This window comes from Peromyscus maniculatus, chromosome 7 (genome assembly GCF_049852395.1).
Source record: "Peromyscus maniculatus bairdii isolate BWxNUB_F1_BW_parent chromosome 7, HU_Pman_BW_mat_3.1, whole genome shotgun sequence".
NCBI classification, from domain to species: domain Eukaryota; kingdom Metazoa; phylum Chordata; class Mammalia; order Rodentia; family Cricetidae; genus Peromyscus; species Peromyscus maniculatus.
Genome location: NC_134858.1, coordinates 119,033,006 through 119,058,263, shown reverse-complemented (window position 1 = coordinate 119,058,263; position 25,258 = coordinate 119,033,006). Strand labels below are relative to the sequence as shown.

Genomic DNA, 25,258 nt, shown 5'->3' with positions numbered 1-25,258 from the left:
CAGCAGGTTGTTGGTGTTTTAAGTCCTTCAGGCAGGAGGAGATGTTGCTTTCCCACCGTAAGAGCTCCACCCCCATGTAAATGAGACATTAGTTTGTGCACACATTAGCGTGACTGTGGGAACTTTTGATGGCAGGATGAAGAATTGCAATTTCTGAAGTCCACAGGACTACTCACTGTTCACCAGTGTGCTCTAAAGACTGTAACTGAGTGAGCATTGACAGATTATGGGCTGTCATCTCTCACGTGTGAGCTTTAGATATTCTGACAGGTTTCCCTCACTGTATTTTTGAAGTTTTGTTTCCTCAACTGTCGTGTCTCTAGCCTGCCCTGCACCTGTGCCCTGCCCTGTGCCCTGCACCTGTGCCCCTGCACCTGTGCCCTGCACCTATGACCTGCACCTGTGCCCTGCACCAGTGCCCTGCACCTGTGCCCCGCACCTGTGCCCCTGCACCTGTGCCCTGCACCTGTGCCCCGCACCAGTGCCCCGCACCTGTGCCCCTGCACCTGTGCCCCGCACCTGTGCCCCGCACCTGTGCCCCTGCACCTGTGCCCCGCACCTGTGCCCTGCACCTGTGCCCCTGCCCCTGTGCCCCGCACCTGTGCCCCTGCACCTGTGCCCCTGCACCTGTGCCCCGCACCTGTGCCCCTGCACCTGTGCCCCGCACCTGTGCCCCGCACCTGTGCCCCTCCACCTGTGCCCTGCACCTGTGCCCTGCACCTGTGCCCCTGCACCTGTGCCCTGCACCTGTGCTCCTCCACCTGTGCCCTGCACCTGTGCCCTGCACCTGTGCTTCTGCACCTGTGCCCCTGCACCTGCGCCCTGCACCTGTGCCTTGCACCTGTGTCCTGAATCTGTGCATACAGTTTCTCCTGCTTGTGCCATTTTCTCCCATGACACCTGTATTTCTCCCTTGACACCTTGAGAGGATATAGATAGCCTTCCCTGGCTCCTGATTGGCCTGCACCCTCTCCAGCCTCTTCCCCTCCTGGACTTTCTTTGGACTTTCTTTGTAACACCCATCCCTATCTTGATTTATTTATTTTCTTTAGTATACATTTCTGTCTCTGATCTTTATTCAACACTGCCTCGTCATGGCTGTATGGCTGTTTAGAAGTTTTGTAAGTGCATGGTAGTTAAATGCCTTGTTAGGGTTGGGGATATAGCCTCGCATGTGTGGGACACTGGGATCAATCTCCAGGAGCACAAATGAATCAATAAATGGATAAATAAAGAAATGCATATATTGTATGCAGGCCCCGGGGTGGGCAGGGAAGGAGTGAGGAGGCTGGGGAGATGTGGGGATGAAAGACTCCCTTGGTGCAGACAGATGCCTCACCGTAAGAGCAAGGAGCCCTCCTAAGGTGTTATGGGCTCTTAGGTCTGCTCCGGTTTAAATGAAGGGATTAGATGGAGAGTGAGATTCCCAGGTTGCAGGAGGACAAGCCAGGAAGGGGCAGCAGTGGATCTCTGTGCAGAGGGAGCATCCTGGGACTGAGGGCATTGACGTCCAAGAGAAAGGACTAAAGAATCTACTGGGTGGTGACATGGAAGTCACAGGGAACTTGGGGCTGGGACATGGAGAAATGGCTCAGCAGGTAAAGGACTTGCCATGAAAATGTGAAGACCACAGTTTAACTCCTCAGAAGCCACATAAATGCCACTGGGTGTGGTGACCACCTAGAATGCTAGTGTGAGAGATAGGGTTCCCAGAGCAAGCTGGATCAGTGAGCTCTGGGTTCAAGTGAGAGACTCTGCCTCAGTGTAGGAGGTGCGGACTCAAAGTGAGAGACTCTGCCTCAGTGTAGGAGGTATGGACTCAAAGGTGGGAGACTCTGCCTCAGTGTAGGAGGTGCGGACTCAAAGGTGGGAGACTCTGCCTCAGTGTAGGAGGTGCGGACTCAAAGTGAGAGACTCTGCCTCAGTGTAGGAGGTGCGGACTCAAAGTGAGAGACTCTGCCTCAGTGTAGGAGGTGCGGACTCAAAGTGAGAGACTCTGCCTCAGTGTAGGAGGTGCGGACTCAAAGTGAGAGACTCTGCCTCAGTGTAGGAGGTGCGGACTCAAAGTGAGAGACTCTGCCTCAGTGTAGGAGGTGCGGACTCAAAGTGAGAGACTCTGCCTCAGTGTAGGAGGTGCGGACTCAAAGTGAGAGACTCTGCCTCAGTGTAGGAGGTGCGGACTCTGGCTGTCACACCTATATGTATGTGAACACAAACACGCACCACACACTGTACACACCACAGAACTGGTTGGTGACTCAACACCATCTTTTATGCATTTTCTTTTTTTTTTTTTGGTTTTTCGAGACAGGGTTTCTTTGTGTAATTTTGGTGCCTGTCCTGGATCTCGCTCTGTAGACCAGGCTGGCCTCGAACTCACAGAGATCCGCCTGTCTCTGCCCTCCGAGTGCTGGGGTTAAAGGTATGTGCCACCACCGCCCAGCTGCTTATGCATTTTTACTTGGAGTGGGGATACAGAGTCAGTAGAGCGGGCTGAGGAGACTGAGGAGCAAGTGGAAGGGGTTGTATGACATGATAAGGTGGAAGGAGCCAGGCAGGCTTGGAACGTACTGTGTACTGAGGATGTCCTTAAACTTCTGATCATCTGGAGAGGGAGACAGTGAACCTGCTGAGGTGGAGATGAGTCAGTGGAGAGAAGACATACTGTGTCTAGGAATGATAGGGGGAGGGCTCTTTGTTACCATGGGCCTGGGGAAGGCATGATGGGAATTAGCCTCTCCCAAGTGGGAGGAGCGGAGGGCTGTCCGTCAGGACTCCGGGCATGGGGTAGAGCGGTATTTCCCAATGTGTGTGAAGGAGTGGGGGCCGTCCTGTCAGGACTCCGGGCATGGGGTAGAGAAGTCCTTCCCAGTGTGTGTAGCGGGTGCATAGTGGACATGGTTATTTCTTTCTCGCAGATTCTCTGAGGAGGGGAGACTGCACCAAGTGGCAGGAGGGTCACAGGTTAGATATAGAAATACAGATAGTTGGTCAGAGAAGCAGAAAACCCAGAGAGTGGAGCGCATTTCAGGCTTTTGGTGGGAGTGGAGAATTGTAGCCAAGTGGCTGGGAGATGGGCCAGGGCAGGGGGCAGATGGATGGGGTCACCCGCCCCTCTGTGTTCACCTTCCCAGCACATCCCCTCCCCCACCCCCCAACCCCCGCTTTTCACTGCTCCTTGTCTGTTTAAGGGTTGTACAGCTGAGTGGCCCGGCCTTGTCTGTCCAGGCTGCCCGAGCCTGGGCTTTGCCGTAGTCACTCCAGTGGGAGTTGAGCATTCTGCATCTTCGCCTCGCACCAGATAACGGGTGCTGTGCTGGGGGATGCTGCGCTGGGGGATGCGGGCACAGCTGGCTGTGCGAGGGCCTGCTCAGCACCCTGCGTAGGACAAGAAGCAGAAATACTGTGTGTGCACATGCAGTAAGAGGCCCCAGGTCAAGTCCAAATGTCGGGAGCAAGTGGTGATTCCAGCGGACCCGGAAAGCTTCAGCTGTGCGCTTGGCAGCTTTTGCCGGGATGCTGGGGATCTCTTGTGGCACCACTTTCACGGTCTTTCCTCACTTTCATTTTTCTAGGAAGAAAAGAAACAGCACTCCAGGGACTGCTGGGCTGTCCCCTTGGCTGCGTACACTGTGCTTATGAGGTGCCTCCGGGAAGGGGTAAGGAGCCTTTGTTGTCCTCTGTAGACCTGGCCACTGCAGTCGCCCTCCAGGCGAGGAGCAGGGAGCGGAGCGCAGCCCACAGCGGTGCACACTTGCCGTCAACCAGATCTTGCTCCTGAATTTAAATGATTTGGCAGGCTGCATCCCCACTTAAGTGTCCTGCGTAAAAGATGGTGGGATAGCCAGGTATGGTGGCACACGCCTTTAATCCCAGCACTCAGGAGGCAGAGGCAGATGGAACTCTGAATTCAAGGTCACCTTGGTCTGTAGAGTGAGTTCCAGGACAGCCAGGGCTACACAGAGAAACCCTATCTCAGGAAAAAAAAGGAAAAAAAAGATGATGGGAAATGCAGACAATGTGGCCTGACCATCCTCTATAGCAGTGATTCTCAACCTGTGGGTTGCATATCAGATATTCTGCATATCATATATTTACATTAAGATTCATAACAGTAGCAAAATTACAGTAATGAAGTAGCAACAGAATAATTTTATGGTTGGGGGTCATCACAACATGAGGAACTATATTAAAAGGTCAAAGCATTAGGAAGGTTGAGAACCACTGCTCTGTAAGATGCTGTTAATTACCCTGCCTCCGTCCAAGATTTTTCTAGGGCAGCCCATCAGGCAAGATGTGTGCAGAGCCCTCCGTGAGCCCACCTGACCACGATGAGCTTGTCACTGCCTTCCTGAGCTCATCACACAGATGGCCACCCTATGGTCCATTGTCACGTAGCCTCCACGCTACCACACACAGTTCTTAAAAACTGGTCTAGTGCCAGGCGGCGGCGGTGGTGGTGGTGGTGGTGGTGGTGGCGGCGGCGGCGGCGGCGGCGGCGGCGGCGGCGGCGGCGGCACACACCTTTAATCCCAACACTTGGGAGGCAGAGGCAGGTGGATCTCTGTTAGTTTGAGGCCAGCCTGGGCTACAGAGTGGGTTCCAGGAAAGGCTCCAAAGCTACACAGAGAAACCCTGTCTCAATCCCTAGCCCCCCCCCCCCCCCCAAAAAAAAAAAAAAAAAAAAAAAACCAAACTGGCCTAGCAGGTTGGTGGCCTCTATCTGCTTGATGCTACTTGACATGGTTCCACCCAAGGAAAAGCCACAGGCTAAAGACATTAATTACTACAAGAATGAAAAAGACACATCAGGATGGATATTTTCCTTCCAGTGTCACATGGCAATGGAGGAGGGTTCCAGCAGTGGGTGTGCAGGCTGAGGCGCCCCCTAGTGGTCAGTGTCTTGGCCAGTGTTCCATTGCTATGAAGAGACACCATGACCATGGCAGCTCTTATAAAGGAAAGCATTTAATTGGGGCTGGCTTACAGTTTTAGAGGTTTGGGAAGCATGGCAGCATGCAGGCAGACATGGTGCTGGAAAAGGAGCTGAGAGTTCTCCTTGATCCTCAGGCAGCAGGAAGAAGCACTGGGCCTGGCTTGAGCACCTGAAACCTCAAAGCCCACCCCCGTGACACACTTCCTCCCACAAGGCCACACCTCCTCATAGTGCTGCTCCCTGGTGTCCAAGCACTCAAATCCATGAGCCTATGGGCTCTTAGTCAACAGGTCCTTTGTCATGATGGTGCATGCGACATGGGGTTTAATGCATCATTCTTTATCAGTAACGTGAGAATAGGGTCCTCAGCTGTGGCCAGGACCATGCTCTGACTTATCACTCACGGCCTTAAGCTGGGGCACTTGGGGAACACTAGCCTTACCTCCTGGGGAGACAAGATGAAACATGAAAGAATCAGTATGTCAAGGATGTAAGGGCCAAAGAAGCTGGTGTAAGACCTCAAACACAGGGCCTTCTGCCAGTGGTGAGCGGGCAGGCCTGGAACGTCCCATTGTTATTTTTAAAGTTGACATTGTTGCCTCCTGGTAGAACCTCTGGGAGTGTCTCTTCTCCAGACTTTTCTCACTGTCTGTTGCTGAGGTGGGAACAATGTGTCTAAGGTGAGAGTGTTAAGTATGTAGCATTGACAGAGCAGACAAGACATAAAAGTAGTTCTGATGAACAATACATACTGTAGGCAGAAACAGTGGGTGGAGAGGGAGGGAGGGAGAGAGGGAGGGAGAGGGAGAGGGAGAGAGAGAGAGAGAGAGAGAGAGAGAGAGAGAGAGAGAGAGAGAGAGAGAGGAGAGAGGAGAGAGAGAAGAGAGAGGAGAGAGAGAAGAGAGAGAAGAGAGAAGCAATGAATTACCCGTCCTGGAGGAAATAGGGATTTTCTATGACAGCATGTCCTGGGTGTGTAGAGCCCTGTCTGGACAGATAAGGGGTGGCACTCACTGACTTTAGTGGGTAAATTGTATGTGATCACTGGTCTGCTTTGGGGTGGGGACTCCTGGAGGCATCACAGGTCACTGGGTTGGGCTCTGCTTCTTACTTTTGCCTTTCAGTCTCTGTGTACAAGTTTTGCAGATGACACAACGTGGAGAATTATATTTGTTCACTAAATTATTACTAACAGTTTTAAAATAGAGATAAAGTTTTGTGTTTTAGTAACATGCTTGCTTTTTTTTTGGGGGGGGGGGACGACAACAATGTTTCTCTGTGTAGTTTTGGTGCCTGTCCTGGATCTTGCTCTGTAGACCAGGCTGGCCTCAAACTCACAGAGATCCACCCAGCTCTGCCTCCCGAGTGCTGGGATTAAAGGTGTGGCCACCACTGCCCAGCAACATGCTTGCTTTTTAATACATCGAATTATATGTGTTGTGTGTACATATGTGTATACACATGTACATGTTGAGTCTTATGCTTTCATAAAGGGGGAAGGTTCAAGATTTTGTGTAATTTATGAAGATTCTCTGTGTTGGAGAAGTAATTCAGTGTGTCCTTAGCCGTGAGAACTCCATTTTCCTCACTCACACTGTTACCATTTTGTCCCACCTATTTTATGGTGGCACATTTAAATGCATTTATTTGTGCCTTTGTTTTCTGAAATGTTGGAACACATTTCCTATCACTCTGCCCAAAGGAATCCATGTGTATTCTTGTTTGTTGTCTGTGATTATGTGTTGCAGGTGCTTAAACAGATTTATTTTTAAGTGTGTGTGTGTGTGTGTGTGTGTGTGTGGTTTTGTGCACATGGGTGCAGGTGCCCACTGTGGCCAGAAGAAGGTGTCAGATGCCTTGGAGCTGGAGATGCAGGCAGTCGTCAGCTGTCCCACATGGGTGCTGGGAACACAAATGCTCTTAACAGCTGAACCAACTCTCCAGTCCCATGGTGTGGGTACTTTTAACTTGTGGTCGGCTCTTTTACTTTCTTTTTTTTTTTTAAACCAATCTTTTTGGGGCTGGAGAGATGGCTCAGAGGTTAAGAGCCCCGACTGTTCTTCCAGAGGTCCTGAGTTCAATTCCCAGCAACCACATGGTGGCTCACAACCATCTGTAATGAGATTTGGCGCCGTCTTCTGTATACATAATAAATAAATAAATCTTAAAAAAAAAACAACCAATCTTTTTTTTTTTTTTTTAAGATTTATTTATTTATTATTTATACAGTGTTCTGTCTGCATGTATACCTGCAGACCAGAAGAGGGCACCAGATCTCTATTACAGATGGTTGTGAGCCACCATGTGGTGGCTGGGAATTGAACTCAAGTCCTCTGGAAGAGCAGTCGGTGCTCTTAACCTCTGAGCCATCTCTCCAGCCCCTCTTTTACTTTCTTTACAGTATCTGTTGACAGCAGAAGGTCTTAAGGGCGGATGAGGTGTCTTAGAGGCCAAAGCACCGGCCACAGAGCCTGATTTCTGTATTTGATTCCTGCAAGTTGTCCTCTGACCTCTGCACATGTACTGTGGCACATGCACACCATTCCCTGAAATAAATAAATAAATGTAAAAAAAATTAAGTCCTTATAGTTAATGTAGATACATTTATCTATTCATTATGAAGACTTTCCCCTTTTATCTGTTGATATTTATATGCCTTTTTTGTTGTTGTTTTGGTTTTAGAGATGGTTTCATGTAGTGTGTAACCTTGGTTGGCCTCAAACTTTCTGTAGAGCCAAGGCTGGCTTTTAACTCCCAGCCCGTCTCTATTTTCCAAGTGCTGGTTTCACTGGTGTGTGCAACACACCTGGCTCCGGATACGGCTGTTTGGGGCCCTTTGTGATTCCATGTGAATTTTAGACTTTTTTTCTATTTTTTTAAAAGATTTATTTATTTATTACATATACAATGTTCTGTCTACATGTTTGCCTGCAGGCCAGAGGTGGGCATCAGATCTCACTATAGATGGTTTTGAGCCACCATGTGGTTGCTGGGAATTGAACTCAGGACCTCTGGAAGAGTAGTCAGTGCTCTTAACCTCTGAGCCATCTCCCCAGCCTCCTATTTCTTTTAATAATGGCTTTAGAACTTAAATGGGAAGCCATTGTGTCTTTTGATATCCTTTGGCAATCCTCCAGGTGATAAACGTGCAACATCTTTCTATTTATCCATACCATCTTCAGTTTCTTCCATTATTATTTTACAGTTTCATTTCTTCAGTTAAATTATCCCGTTTGTTTTTTGTAGATTTTTCTGAAATTTTACTATCAAATCTCTACTTGAGAAACACTGAACGAAAGTGAGAAAACATGAGGGAAACTATCACATTTCACTGGGTGACTCAGTGAGTACATTGGTACTGACAGAAGTGTGTGTTCCCAGGGTACCCCGCACCCCCCAGCATCATTTAGTCTTTGACTAATCTCCATCATCAGTTAATGCCACATTCAATTCGATAGTGTTTCTTTCTTCAATTCAGACTTAGTCCATATTCTGTGCCTTAAAGGCATCTTGGCCTCCCCTTTATGTGGTGTTTTGAACAGGATCGGCCCACATGGACTCATGTTTGAAGGCTTGGCCCATAGGGAGTGGCACTATCAAAAGATGTGTCCTTGTTGGAGGAAGTGTGTCACTGTGGGGGCGGGCTTTGAGGTCTCACATGCTCAAGCTACACCCAAAGTGGTAGACAGTTTACTTCCTGTTGCCTGTGGATCAAGATGTAGAACTCTCAGCTCTTTGTCCAGAACCATGTCTGCCTACATGCTGCCATGTCCCACCATGATGATAATGGATTAAACTTCTGAAACTGTAAGCCAACACCTCAATTAAATGTTTTCCTTTGTAAGAATTGCTGTGTCTCTTCACAGCAATAGAAACCCTAACTAAGATACCTTATAATTATAAAATCAACCCGTCTTTGTATAATTATGAAGAAAGTGCTATTGCAAAGCCAAAGCCTTCTATCTGTTTACTGTTCTAGAGGTGGTGGGACCTGGGAAAGCAGAGCCTAAAAATGAGGTGGACTAAAGTCTCATGCAATATCCAACTTTATTCAGAGCATCAGACAATTTGAACTCTGAAGGTGAAGAAGAGTCACATGAGTAAAGTGTACAATCACAAGGACAAGCTGTCCATGGCAAAAACATGTTTTTCCATAGAGGCATATAAATAAACAACAATAGCCAATTATAGTGAATAATCTAAAGTAAACTTACTCCTATTTGCTACACCTAGGAGGGTCATGGAAGCACAATCCAAGAACAATTCCATGTTTTTGAAGAGGCTGAGGTCACAAGACTCTTGTTTTCCTGGAGTTTTCTCACAAGCACTCAGAATTCTCCTCACACGACCGTGTTCTGACATCTGTCCCATGCTCCATGTAGATAAACACGTGTGTTGTATTTCTGGTTAGATCGGCATTGTTGGCCGAGGCTTCCTTTGCACCAGAGCACAGGCACCTGTCACGGCCTCTCTCGAGCCCCCCGGACACTTCAGCAGAGGAGTTGGGCTGTAGGAGTTCAGAGCTGTGTTCTCTGTAGTTTTGCTGTTGAGTCAGGGCTTCCTGGAAACTTCTCTTCTCTTGTATTCCTAAGATTTCTCCTGAAGGAAGATTCCATTTTAAATAACAAGGAAAACTTTTACTGATATCTTCATAGCTTTCTTTTGTGTATTGTCAAATGTTCAGTGAAACAAAAATCCCTAAACAAATCCAGTTATGTTTTTTTCTCGTTATTATTTCCTGGTGTGGAAGGTGGGGCCAAGGGCCTACGAGGCCCGTCCTTACCCACTGCATTTTCAGTCCTCCACTGTGCGGCCTCTGACGAATAACTGGGGAAGGATTCTTACTGGAAGCCTTCCCACGGTGATTACTGCTGCCAGCCGCCATCGACAGGGCCAACCCGTTAGAACCAAGGGTTCTGGTGGAGGAGTTAAACTGAACTGCAAGGCGTTTGGGTGTTTTTGCCTTTTGAATACATTGGCTGTTTCCTGCACTGTGTTTCTTATGTGAGAGTGTAGCCTTCCCATCTGTTACAACCCTGGACTTCACTTCCCAAAAGTTTATAGCAATATGATTGATCATTTATTGGGCACAATTTTCCCTATGCATTGGGGTGTATCAATAACTTTCCCTGGCTATGTGTGAAAACAGTCACACAGTCAAAAAACCACCTTCCCACAATCATGTCTTTGTTCCTTTTTACCAACATAAATTCAGAGTCTGCCTTCCTGCAATTATCTTTATTGGCAGGCGTTTGACCAGTGTTAGTTTCCAGGTACAAGTATTTCATTTGAGACATTTTCAGACATCAAGGACAAAGAATTACCACGTGTCTAATTGTTGATTTGCAACCTTTAGATAGATAGGTAAAAATGTGCCCTGGCTTCACCTTGCCTGCAGATAAGAGAATCATTATCCTGCATTAACCTCACCAACCTTAAATTCTTTTTTTTTTTTTTTTTTTGGAGACAGGGTTTCTCTGTGTAGTTTTGGTGCCTGTCCTGGATCTTGCTCTGTAGACCAGGCTAGCCTCGAACTCACAGAGATCTGCCTGGCTCTGCTTCCCGAGTACTGGAATTAAAGGCGTGCACCACCACCGCCCGGCTACTAACCTTAAATTCTTAATTCCTTGTACTTATTTTCACCTCAGTTTTTAACACAAGATTTTAGCTTAAAAATTTATTGTTTGCATTTACCCCGAGACACTAACAGAAAAGGTAATCAGCCATTTGCTGGCTCCAGGGGTGGGATGGGGTGGGGGTGAACTTCCCCACAGATGTGCTGAAGACCTGTGCTGTTGCTGCTGCTGCTGCTGCTGCTGCTGCTGCTGGTCAGTGCCAGGTCTTGTTTCTTTTGTTCTGCAGCCTAGGTGTAATCCTTAGATCTAAAAGTCTTTTTTAGCAACTGATCATAGCAAAAGTGCTACAGTAGACCAAAAGCTGCACCCATTCTTCTATTGCTAATGTAGGTTGCCTAGTAACCGAGGGTGCTTACCCAGCCCATTGGAAAAATGGCTCACAGGGCCATTTGAGAGCAGTGCGTGGAGAAAAGACAGTTTTACCCTGTTCGTGATCTTTACTGGTTAATAGATTCTTAGCTTAATACCTTCCACACTTAGGAATGTAGTTCATGGGCACAATTTCTTTCTTTAGACTCCTTTGTTGATTTAATCCCTAGTTGACCTCACCAGGAAACTTCCACTAGCCACTCCCACATTGTGCAGTAATAAAAGTTGACAGTTATTGCTCTTTGTGTGAATCTTATCATCTTTCTCTTAGATCCTGAAACTTCCAAGCCTCACATTGCATTGCCAAAGAATTATTGTCTGTACATGTATAGAAGCCAATACCCTCGCTGTATTTGGAGAAACTTACTTAGAACAATAAAGAGACATGGACTGAAAGAGCATGGTGCATAGACTCATTCCTTATCCTTCAGATTAGATCTTTAGCTGGTTGTAGAGCCTCCATTGAACTCTGGGAGAAAGCCCTTGAGGCCAGCACTTAAAGACTTTTGTTAGATTACATATATAGGGTTTTTCTACTTCTGTGGTTTCTTGAGTGTAAGATAAGAACTCTCTTTAAGTGCTGTTCCACGTTCACTATACCTGTTTGCATTTTTTTCTCTCCAGTATGAGTTCTCTTTCCTTTACGTGATAAGGTTGAGAGCTACAGTGGCTTCCATTTGTAAGGGTCTCGCCATTGTAACCCTCTGAAAAGCACAAGGGTGACAGCTCTGACTGAAGGATTCCCCACATTTATTAAGTTCATAATTTTCTAAAAATAAATTCTTCGTTTCCTAAAAAACTGAGCCATCTGGCTATGGAGTTTTCCGTATTTATTACATTAATTGATATTAATTTCAGAATGATTTCATGCTTAGTGAGGGCTGAGCATTCCTTGAATAGTCTACCACACTCCAGCTTTTGAAAGATCTCTCTTCTGTGTGAGTTCTCAGAAATGCAGCAAGCAGGAGAGCCCGCCGAAGGGTTCCCCACGTTTAGCACATTGGTTTATTCCAAACTAAGTTCTTCTGTGCTTTGCCATGTCACTCACCTTTGATGCTGTGATAAGGTCCCTGGCTACTGCAGCCTGAGGGAAGAGGGTTTGTTTGGCTCGTGGTTTAAGGGTACACAGTCTGCCAAAGCAGGGAAGGCATGGTGGCAGCAGGCAGGTCCACAGTGGGAGCTTGTGGCTGGGACTTCTCAGTTCTTCACGTTTCAGTGGATCGGGAAGCAGTGAAAGAAGAATGCCAACTTTCTTTTCTTTTCATTTTTTTCTTTAACTTTTTTATTCAATGTAAGATCTCAGATCATGGGATGGTATCACCAGCATGAGCAGTGGGACTTCTCTCCTTAGTTAATCATCTCTGGAAATGTTGTCACAGACGTGTTCAAGGGTGTGTCCCTAGGTGATTCTAAACCCAGTTAAATTGACAGTGAAAACTAATGATCATATTTACTTAGGGTTGAATTACCCTAGAAACCTTTTCACATTTGTTATCGTTAAAGGGTTTTTCTACAGCATGCTTTCCCATGTGGTCCCTAACATGGGAGTCCCAGCCACAGCATTTTTGAGATTCAGTGCATTTCAAAATTTATTTCCAGTATGAGTTCTCTGAACTCCTATAAGGGGAGAGCTCCAGTTGAAACACTTCCCATTTGCTGCCTGCCCATCTTTTCTTGTATGAATTATCTGTGGTGAATTCCACTGGAGACTTTCCCAAATTTGTTACATCTGGAGGGTTTTATTCCACTGAGTCTGTTCATGTTTTAAGTAAGGGCTGAATAATTCCTACAGATATCTCTGCTTAATCACTTTCACAGGATATCTCTGCTACATCAGTTTTTTTAAGTTCAGTGGGGTGAAAATTCTCAGTGAAAGATCCTCCATGTGCATTGGACCTGCAGGCTTTTCTGCAGTGTTACACTTGTCTGTTCACTAAGAAATTCGTCGCTCACAAAGACCTTTCCCTACTATTGTATTATTTACTTTTTTTTTTTCAGTCGTATTGATTTGTGATGTTGCGTCAAGGATGACTAGAATAGCATAGTCTCATACCCTTTGTAGCCATATTGTTTTTAAATTTTTTAAAAATTATTTGTGTGTGTGTGTGTGTGTGAGAGAGAGAGCAGTGCCCAAGGAGAGCAGAAGAGAGCATTGTATTCCCTGGATCTGGAGTTACAGGCAGTTGTGAGTTGCTCAGTGTGGATGTCAGGAACAGAACTTGGTTCCTCTGTGAGAGCAGTACCTGTTGTTAACCACTGAGCCGTCTCTTCAGCGATCTCCGGAGTTTACGAGATGTCACTTTATCTTTAGATGTTTTGCTGGAATCATTTTTATTCCTACTATTTCTTTCCTTAGTCTTTCCTCTTCTGACTTGAGTGTATAGACTGTACTATAGCAATCACTGCAGATCCTTCCACTAAATCTATTAGAGTTTTTATTAATTGGATTTCGTGTGTGTGTGTGTGTGTGTGTGTGTGTGTGTGTGTGTGTGTGTGTGTGTAGAGGCCAGAGGACAACCTTAGCTGTCTTTTCTCAGGCATCATCCATTTTATTTATTCATTTATTTTGAGCCTGGAATTTGCCTCGTATGCTGGACTGGCTGGAGAGCTGGCCTCAGGGCCCCACCTGTCTCCACCTCCCCAGCAGTGGATTACAACCCCACCACCATGCCTGGGGCTTTCTATATGGCTTCTGAGAATCAAAGGCCTCTTACAAGACAAGCAGTTCACCAACTGGGCCCTCTCCCCAGCCTTGAGTTTTCTTTTGTGGAGCTGTACTCTCCTGTCTGCTCAGGAATATTTAAGGAGATTTCAGAGCCAGTGAACTTTCTGTCATTGAGTGCTGAAGTTTTTTTTAAGCACTTAAAGGAGTTTTTCATTGATTAATTCCTTCATTCACTGGGTGTATGTGCACACACATATATACACATATGCTATGATGTGCATTCAGCGGTCAGAGGACAACTTATGGGAACTGGTTCTCTTTTCCACTATGTGGGTTCTAGGGATCAAACTCAGGACTGGCAGAAGCACCTTTACCTGCTGAGCCACCGTACAGCCCTCTGTAGCCTGTTGATGCTTCCTGAAAACAGTGTGACATGCTGATGTTCATTTTAGTCTGTGCATGGTTTTGTTACCCTTGTGGGCATGTCTTCTTAGGACTCTCCCATCCTGTGTTTGGGTGGTTTTGTGCTCTGGCTGCTTGTCTCCCAGATCCTTGCTAGCTGTGCTCAGAGGTTTATTCTTGTAACTCCTTACAGTTTAACATTTGTAGTCTGGTTTTTACACTGTGCTGTGTTACTTATTTTTTGGGTCATTTTCCCATTTTGATTTTATTTAAAACAGGTGAAGAGTCACGCTCTCCTTCTCGTTTGGTCCACGGAAGGTCACGCTCTCCTTCCCATTTAGTCCACGGAGGGTCACGCTCTCCTTCCTGTTTGGTCCACGGAGGGTCACGCTCTCCTTCCTGTTTGGTCCACGGAGGGTCACGCTCTCCTTCCCGTTTGGTCCACGGAGGGTCACGCTCTCCTTCCCGTTTGGTCCATGGCGGGTCGTGCTCTCTGGGCTTGCTGGTGAACCTGCAGCTCTGTAGCAGCGTTACAACAGTGAGAACATTATCCCCAGTGGTTCCAAGGAAACTGCAAGCATGCATTTCTCACACTGAAGAGACCCTTTGCTGGGGGAAGCGGCCCTTTTGAATCTTCCTGCTCTTTGTTCATTCCCCAGGAAGAACGTGTTGTCAATCACATGGCTGCGAAGATCATTGAGAATGTTTGCACAACACTTTCTGCCCAGGCGCAGGGCTTCATCACTGGGGAAGTCGGGCCTGTCCTGTGGCACCTCTTCAGACACTCCACCGTGGACTCCCTGAGGATAACCGCAATATCGGTAGGTGAAGCGTCTCTGAGGATGTTCCCAGGGACGTAGCGCCATGTTTGAAGAAATGTGCCTGAATGAGTTGAATGTACTGGAAAAGGTAGAAATGTTGAGGAATAGCTCCACAGGTATACTAAAGCAGAATTCTAAAAATGGGCCTGGAAGGGTTTGGGACTTTGTGGGATGTGACATTCATTACTGGTTAAAACTATCTGGAGCTGAGCATGGAAGTCCTTGACAGCCGGTGGGTCCCGGTCCTGTGCACCCACACGTCTGACTTTATGGCTCTAAAATGAGTGACAAAGCAGCATGGTTCGTGTCCTCTCTGTTGAGCAGGGGTGTGTGGTGTCTGTAGGGTGGGGTGCCCAGTACCCGCAGAGTCTGTGACGGATCTACGCCACTGTTCCTCAGGCCCTGTGCAGAATCACACGCCAGTCTCCCGCGGCCTTCCAGAACGTCATCGAGAAGGTGGGCCTCAATGCTGTCATCAGCTCCCTGGCCTCTGCCATCTGCAAAGTGCAGCAGTACATGCTGACCCTCTTCACGGCCATGCTGTCCTGTGGGATTCATCTCCAGCGGCTGATCCAAGAAAAGGTCTGACTCTGTGCTCAACTTTGCTGGAAAAATCAGTCTCCCCCTACAGTGGTGCTTTCGACATGAAGTGTCACCCCCCCCCCCCCCCGTAGGAGGCCTTTTGACCCCTGCCAGACCCCTGCATGTACCACAGAGCATTCGGTCAAAGATGCAAGCAGATGCTTTTGGTGGCTTCCGCCGCCTTGTTTCAGTGAGAACTAGCAGCTCTCACGAGGCTTCCTCATGCTGCTCTCCTCACGGTGTCTTTGCAGCCAGCTCTTTCCCTCATGTCTTGTCCTCCCTCAGGGGGAGGGTCCCCGCTGTCCCTGTTTCCTCTGACCATGTCCATTCCTCTAACCCGTGCTGCCTTTGAGTCTTCTTCCTCTGTTCTTGACTTCCTCTCCCTTGGGCCTCTTGATGACCTTTACCTGGCTCCCAGCTTGCACGGTGGCTGTGACCAGCCTTTCTCCAAGTGTCTCGCCCCGGTGAAGTGATGTGGGCTGCCAGCACCTCTGAGACTGTCTTACGTTGGGAATGCAGACCCTTAGGCCTGCTGCCTCAGAGCCCAGAGGTGCGTGCTGTGTCTGCTGAGTGAGTGCACCTGTTTTCAGAAGCCTGCGACTGTGTGTGTGCGTGAGGCGCCCACAGTTAAAGAAGACCGTGTTTGTACACAGTTTGTGAGGCAGTGAGCCAAGGCCTGACATGTTCTTGGTTGTTTAGTGTTTCCCAAGTTCTTAAAAAGATGCTCCATGTAGTGTTCAACACACCTGGACCAGGGATGAGGAAGCACACATTATAATCTGAGTCATCTGTCCATCCATTTACTCACTCACTCACTCACTCACTCATTCACTCACTCTGTGCTGGGGGTACAACCAGGTGCTCTTACATATTGGGCGTGCCTTTTGCCACTGAGCAACACCCCCACTCTCAAATCAGAGTTTTGTGAACCTCAGTGGAGGATCATGGACTTGAAACCCACTGTGGGCCATGGTCCCACTGTAGTAAATGCTAGTTGTATTTTTATATTTAAAGTTAGATTTTGTTACATTGACACCATATGTGCATGGTACCTTAGTTTCTGTTGCTGTGATAAAATACTCTGACAAACACACTCAAGGAAAAGGGTTGATTTTAGCTCACAGTCAAGGGTGCAGGACAGCATGGAGGGGAAGTCAAGGTTGCTGGGGCTCGAAGCCGCTGCTCATGCCATCCACAGCCAGGAAGCAGAGAGCCATGACTGTAGGCTGCTCCGCTTCTTCCTCCATCTGTACAGACTAGGATCCAGGCCAGGGGTCGGCTCCACCCACAGTGGGCGGGTCCTTCCAGTCCTTCCGGTTCCCAGAGGCCTGTCTCCCAGGCAGTTCCAGGCTGTCAGGGTGACACCAACAGCTTGATGTGTGAAAGTCTAAATACAGAGCAACACACACTTTGCCTTCATGGCAGTTTGGTGTCACTCAGATGCTGTGTGTGGGAGTCCAGCTCCCACCTTTTAAAGGGTTCTTAGGTAGAGGAGACAGGAATGAGGAAATATCAGAAATAAAGATGAAGACAAGAAGAAAGACAGATATAGGATAGCTTCAGGAGGGCCTGGGTCAATACCCACCATCCTCCTCCTTTATAGGGCTTTTTATAACATGTCAAGGGGAGAGGCAAAAGATCTCCCTGCTGCAAGATCAAAGCACACTGTACAGCCAAATGCAGACCCTTCCAAACACATAGTAACCATGCCCGTGACCAATCATCTCCTTATGCAGCCCTGCTGGGTAAAGCGAGCTCAGATCTCTGACCCTGAGTGGGGTCTCACTAGGAAACCTCTGTGGGTCCCACAGCAGTGGCTGTAAGTGTTGTTCAGCAGTCTGTGTGTCTGGATTTGCTGTTCAGTTTTCCAAGTTATTAAATGCTACAGTCACTGCATAGAAATAGTCACCCTTGGGTAACTTCATTTTGTAAGTTGTGATCAGAGAGGCTGAGAGTTTTAACAGAATTATTTTTAAACTCTCAGTACATGATTATATAATATTTTACAAAGTCATGAAAATGAGATACATTAATTGTTTCATGCCATGTAGCCATGTTTCCATGTCTCTTAAAGAAATGAATGAATGGATAATAGAAGGGTGATTGTTCTCTTTTAATTTGTATTGGCCCTTTCTCCCACCCTAGTACCAACCAGGTCTACTCTGCCTGGCTTGTGAGACCAGATGAGTTCAAAGTATTATGGCTAAGGCAGGGCCCATCCTTTCTTTTCTTTAAACTTTATTACTGTGTGTATGTGATCGAGTGTGCACGTATGCCATGGCATGTGTGTGGAGGTCAGAGGCAGCTATGTGGATCTGGTCCTTTCCTTCATGCAGGTTCTCGTGACTGAACTGCAGGTCTTAAGTTCCCTGGCAAGTGCTTACCCACTGAGCCATCTCAAGGACCAGTATTGGCATTTTGCAAGAAGTGTCTCATCGCAGCAGAAATACATCCCTACATGCACAGCTGGTCCACATTGTTGCTGGCTTACAGCAGGGTGCTTTTATCTTGAACATTGAAACTCAACATGTAGACAACATCTTGAGTGGCATGTCTGATAGCAGTTAAATTCCTGCTTTTTAGGGCACCTGACACCACACTGGCATGGCGGAAGGAGGTGTTGTCTCCTTACTGCTGGGTTGGGCAGCCATTTAGGTTCCCTGTTGAGTTCATTGATACCTGATTTGGGGGACAAGTGAACCCCTTATAGCACTGGCAAAAGGGGGTTCTGGCTTTCACTTTGTCTGGTATGATGGGCACCTCTCTGGTTGGTAGGGAACTGGTTCCTGGAGACGGCCTGCACAAATGCTGGTGTCTGGGAATGGGACTTTATTACTGATGGAAGGGGATGCAGATGTGGGCGTCCTACTCGGCCTCTCTTGGTAACAGCCACAGGGAGAGGGAGGAAGGCGCTACTGCTGCATGTGAGCATGCTGCAGATCCCATCTAGTGTGTTCTGACAGCAAGGCTGGAGGGGGGGGACAGCTGGAGAAGGGGGACCCAGCTGGAGAAGGGGGACCCAGCTGGAGAAGGGGGACCCAGCTGGAGAAGGAGGACCCAGATGGAGAAGGGGGACCCAGCTAGAGAGGGGACCCAGCTGGAGAAGGGTTCCTGGTTATTGTAGTGTTAAGATAAAAGCCCCAGCTTCCCACAGGTCTTCATTGGCACTGCTTTGTCATGGGATAGTGTTGGGGTGCCCTGTCATGATCAGATGAGTTCTAGAGCCCCACAGTTCCTTTGCTAATGGAACTGGGGATGCGTTTTTCATGATATTTGGCTGAAACAGAGTAGCAGATGTCTAGTAGTTTTCTGTGTTGCAGGATAACCCTTGTTCCTTTGGCTTTGCATGGGCATGCTTGGCTATTTCTTGTGTATGTGTGCATGTACTGTATGCACAATCATGTTTGGTGTGCTCGCTTGTGCATGCACAGGTGGAGATATTTTGTAGCAATTTCCTGGGATTTGAAGCTTCCATCCTAGAGACAAGCTGGTTAAGATTCAGAAACTAAACAACTCACAAGTCTCAGGAAGTCCCTGAAACTGGTCAGACTCACCAGGCTCCTCCATCCCCCAAATTGTATAAGCAGTAAGAATGGCTGAGGAGAGGAGACCCTCCAGTCAGTTGAGCAGCCTGCACATCATGCAAAGATGACAGATTTTCTAAGGCTTGGTGGGCTTTTTGGTGATGCAGTTGCCTGTGAGTAATCCTTCATTCATGCTCCTGTAAGGAACCCCAGTAAACTCATTGCTTCTCTGTAGATGGACTTTTCTGTCCACCAGCAAGTCTCCAAATAACTACACAGAAACTTATTATTAATTATTAATGCTCTGCCATGTGACTTGGTACCTTTTCTCAATATGGCAAGTTCATCTCTTGCTTCACCTGTATCTCCTCATGACTCCCCAGATTCCTTTCTTCTTCTTTAAGCTCTCTTTTTGTCTGCCAGTCCTGCCTGACCTCTACCTGTCTAGCTATTGGCCAGTCAGTTTCCTTATTAACCCAGTCACAGTGGTACTGATTCCCACAGTGCAGAGGAATATTCCACGATTTTCCATCTGTCCTCACTGCCCTGTTTGGGATGAGCAGTTGTCTGTGAAAAGATAGGATGGCCTGTACTGCTTTCCACCTTGTTCAGTTTTGAGGCAGTCTCTTACTGAACATAGTGTTTGCAGTTTTGCTTTGGTCAGCTGACTGGCCAGCATGTTCCCAGAACCCTCCTGTCTGTTTTCTGACTGCTAGCACCAGGGTTTTAGGTGTGGGCTCCCAGGCCTGGCTTTTGCATGGGTGCTGGGCAGCTGACCTTCATGCTTGCTCAGCAAGTGCTTTACCCACAGCCATCTCCCCAGCTCCCGAGTCATTTTCTCATGATGAACTCTTAATAAGATTGCCAGGTTACTCTCGTTTTTAAAAGGCCCTTTTCCTAAGCAGTCTGTTTTTCATGGCGTGGTTTATTATGTTGGAAATAGCTGCAGTGTTAGTGAAAGGCCCAGTGGTGGCGTGCGGGAGAAGTGGCTCAGAGCTGTGCGAAGTTCGTAGTCAAAGCCCCTTTCTTCCCTTCAGTCTATTTTTCTGTCTCAGCCCAGACACATCGTGGTCCCGTGGTGAGTTTCAGTTTTCTTCTCTTCCAACTCTCCATCTCTATGACTTCAGTGAGCCACAAAGTTAGTTTTAGAATGTCGACAGCTGAGGCTCTTGTCAGAAGCTTTGCCCAGAAACCACACAGTTGCAGCATCCACTTTGTCCTCTGACATTAACACCCAGGCAGAATGTTGCTCTTCAGAACATAGAGGAGCAGGGTCCGGAAGACTGCAGCTGAGTAGATGGACACTGGCGCCCTGTAAGTTACTCTGATAAACTCATTGCTTCTCTAAGTGTGGCTTTGGTAGAGTTGTGCCTACAGGTTTGTGTTTACAGGTTTGATTAGATCCCAGCTTGGATTCCTGAGGGAGGGTAAACTCCACCAGGGGAGTGGATTCCTCCCAGGAGAAGAGACACTATCACTTACCTGCCTGTTTGCTGATGTGTGGAGGGGCATGGGGCACTTCCTGCACCATCTGCATCCGGTTTTACGGAGGCTTCAGCAGCCGTCAGTGATGTTTGCCTATGCGGGGCTCTACTGGATCCGAGCCCTGTCATTTATCTTTGTCACTTAGGATTCCTCCGTGGGAAAGACGTCTGAGGAACAATCTGGTGTGTTTTTTCTGGAGCAAAGGCAGGGTAAACACTTTGTTCATGTGTTTACTGGTTTGCAGAATAATGAGTTGGTTGCTTAGCGGTCTCCAAAGGCTGCCTCTTTGAGTATTCTTTGCTCACACAGATTTTATGATTTGGCTGTGTCAGTGTGCTACAGAACAGCTTCTTTTCTAAAGGCTGTGAGTTGCCTCCTAGGTCTTTTCGTCTTGACTCCTGTGGTCTCTGCATCTTGCTGTGTGATATGACAGTAGTTTCCGGCTTGGATGTCTTGTCTCTGGATCTGAAGCAGTCTCTCTCTCTGAGGAGTCTGTCAGGGGCTCTCCTTGGGCTGGGGCTGGCTATTGTTTCTAGTCTTTTGGATTGACAAAGCCAGTGAACATCTATTTAAAAATATGTCACCTGCTTGTGGTGGCATTTCTAACTACATTTTTATGTTAGTGTTTTTTTGTTTGTTTTGTTTTTTAATTTAAGCTGAAAATCTTGATTCCTAATGTGATATAATTTTACTGTTTTGTAATGTTTGGTCAGGATGGTAACGCTAATATAATTTCAAATATAGTTCTTATTTTTTTTGTGTGTCTGTTTTTTGCTTGGGACAGTCTCATGTAGGGATGTGCAATCAGGTTAATCAATGTGCTTCACATTCTCTAATGCTCTACTCTGTGAAGCTGCTAATTCCATATGTACTTAGGTATTTACTTGATTTTTTAAAATTTGGAGTATATTTAAAAATAGTTTAATTTGATTTTTCTTTTGAGGCAGGGTTTCTAGTATCCCAGGCTGGTCTTGAACTCCCTCTGTAACTCAAAATGGTCTTGAACTGACTCTCCTGCTCCCAAATGCTGGGATTTCAATTGTACACCATCAAGTCAGGTTTTGTGGTGCTGGGGATGGGACCTAGGGCTGACCCAGTCAGTGATGCTGGGTGAGCACTCCATATAACACTGAGCTAACAGTCTAGCCCTTAATTCGTCTTATAATCATTTAAAATATTAACCTGGCAGCTGTGGAAATGGCTCAGCGGGTAAGAGCACTTGATGTTCACCTGTGAGGACCTGAGTTTCAGTTGCCAGCGCTCACTTAAAAAGCTGGGTGTGGCTCCTCCATTGTCGTGCCGGGCTCGGTGGCTACAGGCTCCATCGAGAGACTTTGTCTCAAAGGCAGAGATAAAGCCGAGCATCTGAAATCTTCCTCTAGCTGCCACGTGTATCTATGTCATGCACACCTCCCCCAGCTTGATTGATGGGTCAGTTCAACAAAGAACCTCCTGCAGCCTTTGAGATGGCTCAGTGGTTAAAGACACTTTTTTGCCAAACCTAATGACCTGAGTTTGATTTCTAGAATTCACGTAGAGGAAAGAGAGAACCAGCTTGCAAAAGTTATTTTCTGACTTGTACACATGTGCTGTGGCAACACACACAGACACAGACACACACACACACACACACACACACACACACACAGACATACACACACACACAGACACAGACACACACACAGACACAGACACACACACAGACACACACACACAGACACACACACACACACACACACACACACACACACTGCTTGTTTTTTGTCAACTAGACATGTCTGAGAAGAGGGAATCTTAATTGAGAAAATGCCTCCATCAGATTGGCCTGTGGCCAAGTCTGGAATATTTTCCTGATTGATGACTGATGTGGGAGGGCCCAGCTCATGGTGGGCAATGCTACCTCTGGGCAGATGGTCCTGGGTTCTGTAAGAAAGTGGGCTGATTGAGCCATGGGGAGCAAGTCAGTAAGCAGCACTCCTCTGTTGCTGGAGGGCTTCTCTCCAGGTTCTACCAAGCCCCGCAGTCCCACAACCCACGTATAAAATAATCACTCAGACGCTTATATTACTTATTAACTGTATGGCCGTGGCAGGCTTTTTGCAACTGTTCGTATATCTTAAATTAACCCATTTCTATAAATCTATACCTTGCCACATGGCTGGTGGCTTACCGGCATCTTTACATGTTGCTTCTCCTGGCTGTGGCTGCAGTGTCTCTCCCCCTTCTTCCTGTTTCCCCAGTTCTCCTCTCTCCTTGTCCTGCCCATACTTCCTGTCTGGTCACTGGCCATCAGTGTTTTATTTATATAGAGCGATATCCACAGCACTCCTCCATGGCCTCTGCATCAGCTCCTGCCTCGAGTTCCTGCCCTGCCTTCCCTTCATGATGGACCTCCATCTGTAACTCTACTTGTGGTGAAATATTGTGTACCCTAATAAAATTTGCCTGAAGATCAGAGAACAGAACAAGCCACTAGATTAGACATAGAGGCCAGGCAGTGGTGGCATATACTTTTAATCCTAGCACTTTGGAGGCAGAGATCCGTTGGATCTCTGTGAGTTCAAAGCCACCCTGGATTACATGAGATTGACTCAGTCTAGGAGAGAAACAGCCAGGCAGTGGTGGCACACATCTTTATTACTAGTGCTTGAGATCTCATGCCTTTGCTTGGGAAGCACACACGCCTTTAATCCCAGGAAGTGATGGCTGGGCGGAGAAAGGTATATAAGGAGTGAGGAGACAAGAACTAAAGGCTTTTTCAAGCTGAAGCCTTTCCATTGAGGACTCAGAGGATTTCAGTCAGAGGATTTGTGAATTTGGTGAGGTGAGAGATGGCTTGTTCCTTTGTCTCTCTGATCTTCAGGCAAATTTTATTAGGGTGTACAATATATCACCACACTACTTCTCTCTCTGCCATCTACATTTGTGTGAGGAAGACGTTAATGTTACTCTCCCCACTTCTGACTGGGAATAGATTCAAGCACCAGCAGAGCCAAGCTGCCCTCTGTCACCAAGCAGGACTACTTAGGGAAAAGGACCCCTGGGTGGTAAATTCCACTGGGCTGGAGGAACAGTAATCTACGTGGGAAGACGCAGCCTTGTGCAGTGTGGACCCTTGTTTCTGGAAACTCTTCATGACTGTGTGGCATGTATGCCTTGGGTGCCCAGTGGCCCCACACCCACTGTGTCCCCCAGGACTCTGTGGTGAAGATCAGCTGATGTGGACTTTCCACAAGCCCTGGGTCCTGGGCTGACGGGTAGAAAAGGCAACAAGGCTTGTGTCTTGGATCTGTGTTCAGCTGAAGCTAAGATCGTTGGTGGGGCTGTGATGTTCTCCCCTCCCGAGATAAAAGGTGACACAGGCCGCCTCTAGGCATCCATTTCTATGGGTTTTGGTAGGGGATGGGATGAGAAAGAGTCTCATTCAAAATACCCTAGTTTTACTAAAATTTTACTAAGTTTACCACTAATATTATTAATAGAAAAACATACAGATTGTGAGTTCATACATTTTTTAAAAAATTTTATTTTATAAGAATAGGGTCCAAAAGCCAGTAAAAGAGTTGGAGACAGCTCCTGCTCTCACTGTTAGGAGCCCCACAAGAGGACCAAGCTACACAACCGTCACGTGTTTGCAGAGGGCCTAGGTCGGTCCCATGCAGGCTCCCTGGTTGTCAGTTCAGTCTCTGTGAGCCCCTATGAGCCCAGGTTAGTTGATTCTGTGGGTTTTCTTGTGATGTCCTTGACCCCTCTGGCACCTACAATACTTCCTCCCTCTCTTCTGGAGGATTCCAATAGCTCAGCCTAATGTTTGGCTCTGGGTCTGCACCTGTTTCCATCAGTTACTGGATGCAGCCTCTCTGATGACCACTGGGCTAGGCACCAATCTATAAGTACAGCAGAGTATCCTTAGGCATCATTACATTGACTTTTTTTTTTTCTTCAGTCATGTTTGATTCTATCCTAGGTCTCTGGGCCCAGCCTGTGGGTCCTGGGATCCCTCATGTTCTCACCCACCCTCAGTCCACCCACAAAATCTCTTCTGTTTCCCCTTTTCGGGGAGATGCAGGTGCCCCCCCCCCCCCCGCCCCCTGAACCCTCTGTGTTACCCAGCCCCTCTGGGTCTGTGGACTGTAGCACGGTTATCCTTTACTTTACAGCTAATATCCACTCACGAGTGAGTACATACCAGTTTGTCCTTCTGGGTCTGGGTTACCTCACCCAGGATGATTTTTTTTCTAGTTCCATCCATTTGCCTGTACATTTCTGTTGGAACCTGCCGACGAGTCTACTGGGTAGCTGGGTGGAGATGTGCGGCTAATAGAGACAATGAAGAAGACAGAACAGAGTCGAGAGGTCTGCCCATCAATGCCAGACAGTGCCTGAGTTTATTTCCCTGCCAGCTTATATACAGTCTTGAGGGACAGAATAGAACAATGCATAGCACAGACATTCAACCACTATCTACCCTGTCCTTGAGTCAAGGAGCAGGCAGTTTCATTTTCTATCTTGATCCAGCTGGCATCAATAGCCTGTGTTTAGCTAGCTAGTGTGTTCATGGGCTAATCAGGACTTTCTCACAGCCCTGGAGCAGGCAAGCTTGAACTCTACTGACTCAGAATAGACTTCAGATTCAAACTGGGAAACTGAGTCATTTGTGGGCTCCCACACATTTTTTGATGTCATTGTTTTTAACAGCTGACTAATACTCCATTGTGTAAATGTACTACATTTTCTTTATCCGTTCTTCCGTTGAGGGACATCTAGGTTGTTTCCAGTTTCTGACTATTATGAATAAAGCTGCTGTAGACGAATTTCTAAACAGTCTTATTAAATAA

At 47.3% G+C, this 25,258-nt stretch overlaps 1 protein-coding gene across 12 annotated transcripts in view; it reads left to right on the top strand.

Moving 5' to 3' along the window:
• Ulk4 (unc-51 like kinase 4) overlaps positions 1-25,258 on the top strand; it is a 307,398-nt gene that overhangs the window by 50,409 nt on the left and 231,731 nt on the right. For all 12 annotated transcript variants that reach the window (XM_076577412.1, XM_076577414.1, XM_076577409.1 and 9 more), the window contains 3 exons: positions 3,576-3,659; positions 14,668-14,829; positions 15,229-15,411. In XM_076577412.1, the coding sequence (XP_076433527.1) occupies positions 3,576-3,659; positions 14,668-14,829; positions 15,229-15,411 (429 nt within the window). The remainder of the gene's footprint in view (positions 1-3,575; positions 3,660-14,667; positions 14,830-15,228; positions 15,412-25,258) is intronic.